Source organism: Aptenodytes forsteri, unplaced genomic scaffold (assembly GCF_000699145.1).
Source record: "Aptenodytes forsteri isolate BGI_AS27 unplaced genomic scaffold, ASM69914v1 Scaffold255, whole genome shotgun sequence".
Lineage (NCBI taxonomy): Eukaryota > Metazoa > Chordata > Aves > Sphenisciformes > Spheniscidae > Aptenodytes > Aptenodytes forsteri.
Window position 1 is genome coordinate 4,617,791 of NW_008794888.1, and position 1,457 is coordinate 4,619,247.

The 1,457-nt window shown below is 64.0% G+C and overlaps 2 protein-coding genes across 2 annotated transcripts in view; both read left to right on the forward strand.

The window, feature by feature from the left end:
- The window catches only part of TMBIM1 (transmembrane BAX inhibitor motif containing 1), a 5,127-nt gene extending 4,444 nt beyond the window's left edge, over positions 1-683 (forward strand). The window contains exon 11 of the mRNA XM_019470899.1: positions 17-683. Coding sequence (XP_019326444.1) covers positions 17-160 — 144 coding nt within the window. The 3' untranslated portion in view covers positions 161-683. The remainder of the gene's footprint in view (positions 1-16) is intronic.
- Positions 1-1,457, forward strand: part of AAMP (angio associated migratory cell protein) — a 12,826-nt gene that overhangs the window by 5,303 nt on the left and 6,066 nt on the right. The gene's annotated exons all lie outside the window — the stretch shown is intronic.

Here is a 1,457-nt window from a genome sequence, read left to right on the forward strand (position 1 = left end):
CCCTCTGCCCCCCCAGTTCCTTGCCTATGACACCCAACTTGTGCTGGGGAACAGGAAGAACACGCTGAGCCCCGAGGAGTACATCTATGGCGCCCTCACCATCTACACTGACATCATCTACATCTTCACCTTCATCCTGCAGATCGTGGGCCGGGATTAGCCCCGGCACCCCTCCTGTCCCCTCCTCTCCTGCCCCTCACCCCCTCCTCTGGCCTCGATATGATACACTTACCATGACTCCTAACGCTTCAGCATCCCTACCCGTAGGCTGCTAAGGAAAGGGCTTCCCTTGATCACCCCCCCACAAGCCTCCAAGGGTGGTAGAGGGGACCAGCTGCCAGTGTTTGGGCAGTGCCCAGCCTCGGCACCGCTCGCCGAGGCTGTGCTGGCGGTGCTGAGCTGGCAGCGGAGCGCCACGGTCCTGCCTGGGCGCGGGGAGCTGGCAGGGGCCGCTGGGATCGTGTTGCGATTTTTTTTGGCAGAGCCTGGTCGGTGTCATTCACTCGGTGCCTTAAACGTGGCTCCGGCCGTGCCCCCCTCCCTGAGCTGTGGCGGTGCCCGGTGCAGGTGGGGGGCAGCTGGCACCCCCGTGATGGGACTTGTGGCAGAGCTCATGTCACAGAGGCCCCGCAGCCACAGACGTGGGCAAAATTGCACTTGCTAAATAAAACACTTTAATTTTCCAGACGGTCCCAGTCTTCCTGGTGTGGCGACTCCCCCGAAAAACCTGTGGGCAGCCTCAGCGGGGGCTGCAGCCTGGGGCAGCGCAAACCTTGCTTTGGAGTGGAAAACCAAGGTCGAGGCACTCCAGGCCTGGCCTCCCTCCCCTGCCTGTACCCCTCCGCCCTTGTGGGCAGAACCCCAGCTGGAGAGCAGCTGGGCCCCCCTGCTGTGGGGGCAGGCAGAGCCTGGGGCTGAGGGAGCGACCGCAGTAGCACCAAGCTGTTCCACTCACCAGGGATGAGGTTTATTTGTCCCTATCCAGCCCCACGACCACCCCACGGGCTGGACAGGGAGGGCAGGTGCCAGTGCCGTGTCCCACGGGGCTGGCGTCCCCTCGGCCAGTCCCTTCAAGGTGCCCCGGTGCCAGGCGGGGGGCAGCCCGGCTATGCCCCCCTGGCCACCCTCTTGTATCGCTCTGTCTCATACTCGCCCTGGTTGGCTTCCATCATCTTTTGGCGGATTTTGAGCTGCTCCAGACGGTTTTTGTCCACTTCCCGCTTGGCCAGGAAGAAGAGGATGATGCCGGAGGGCAATCCGAAGGAAAAAGAATGATGCCGGAGGGCAATCCGATGGCGCTGCAGGACAGCCGGCAGGCAAGAGATGGAGAGAGCCAACCCAGGCCCCTGTACCGCCCTGGGGCGGCACAGACATCAGACATCCTCAGCGCTGCAGCCCCCCGGGACCCCCCGTCCCACCCCAGGCCCCACAGAGCAGCCGAGCCTCCCGGCGCCGGG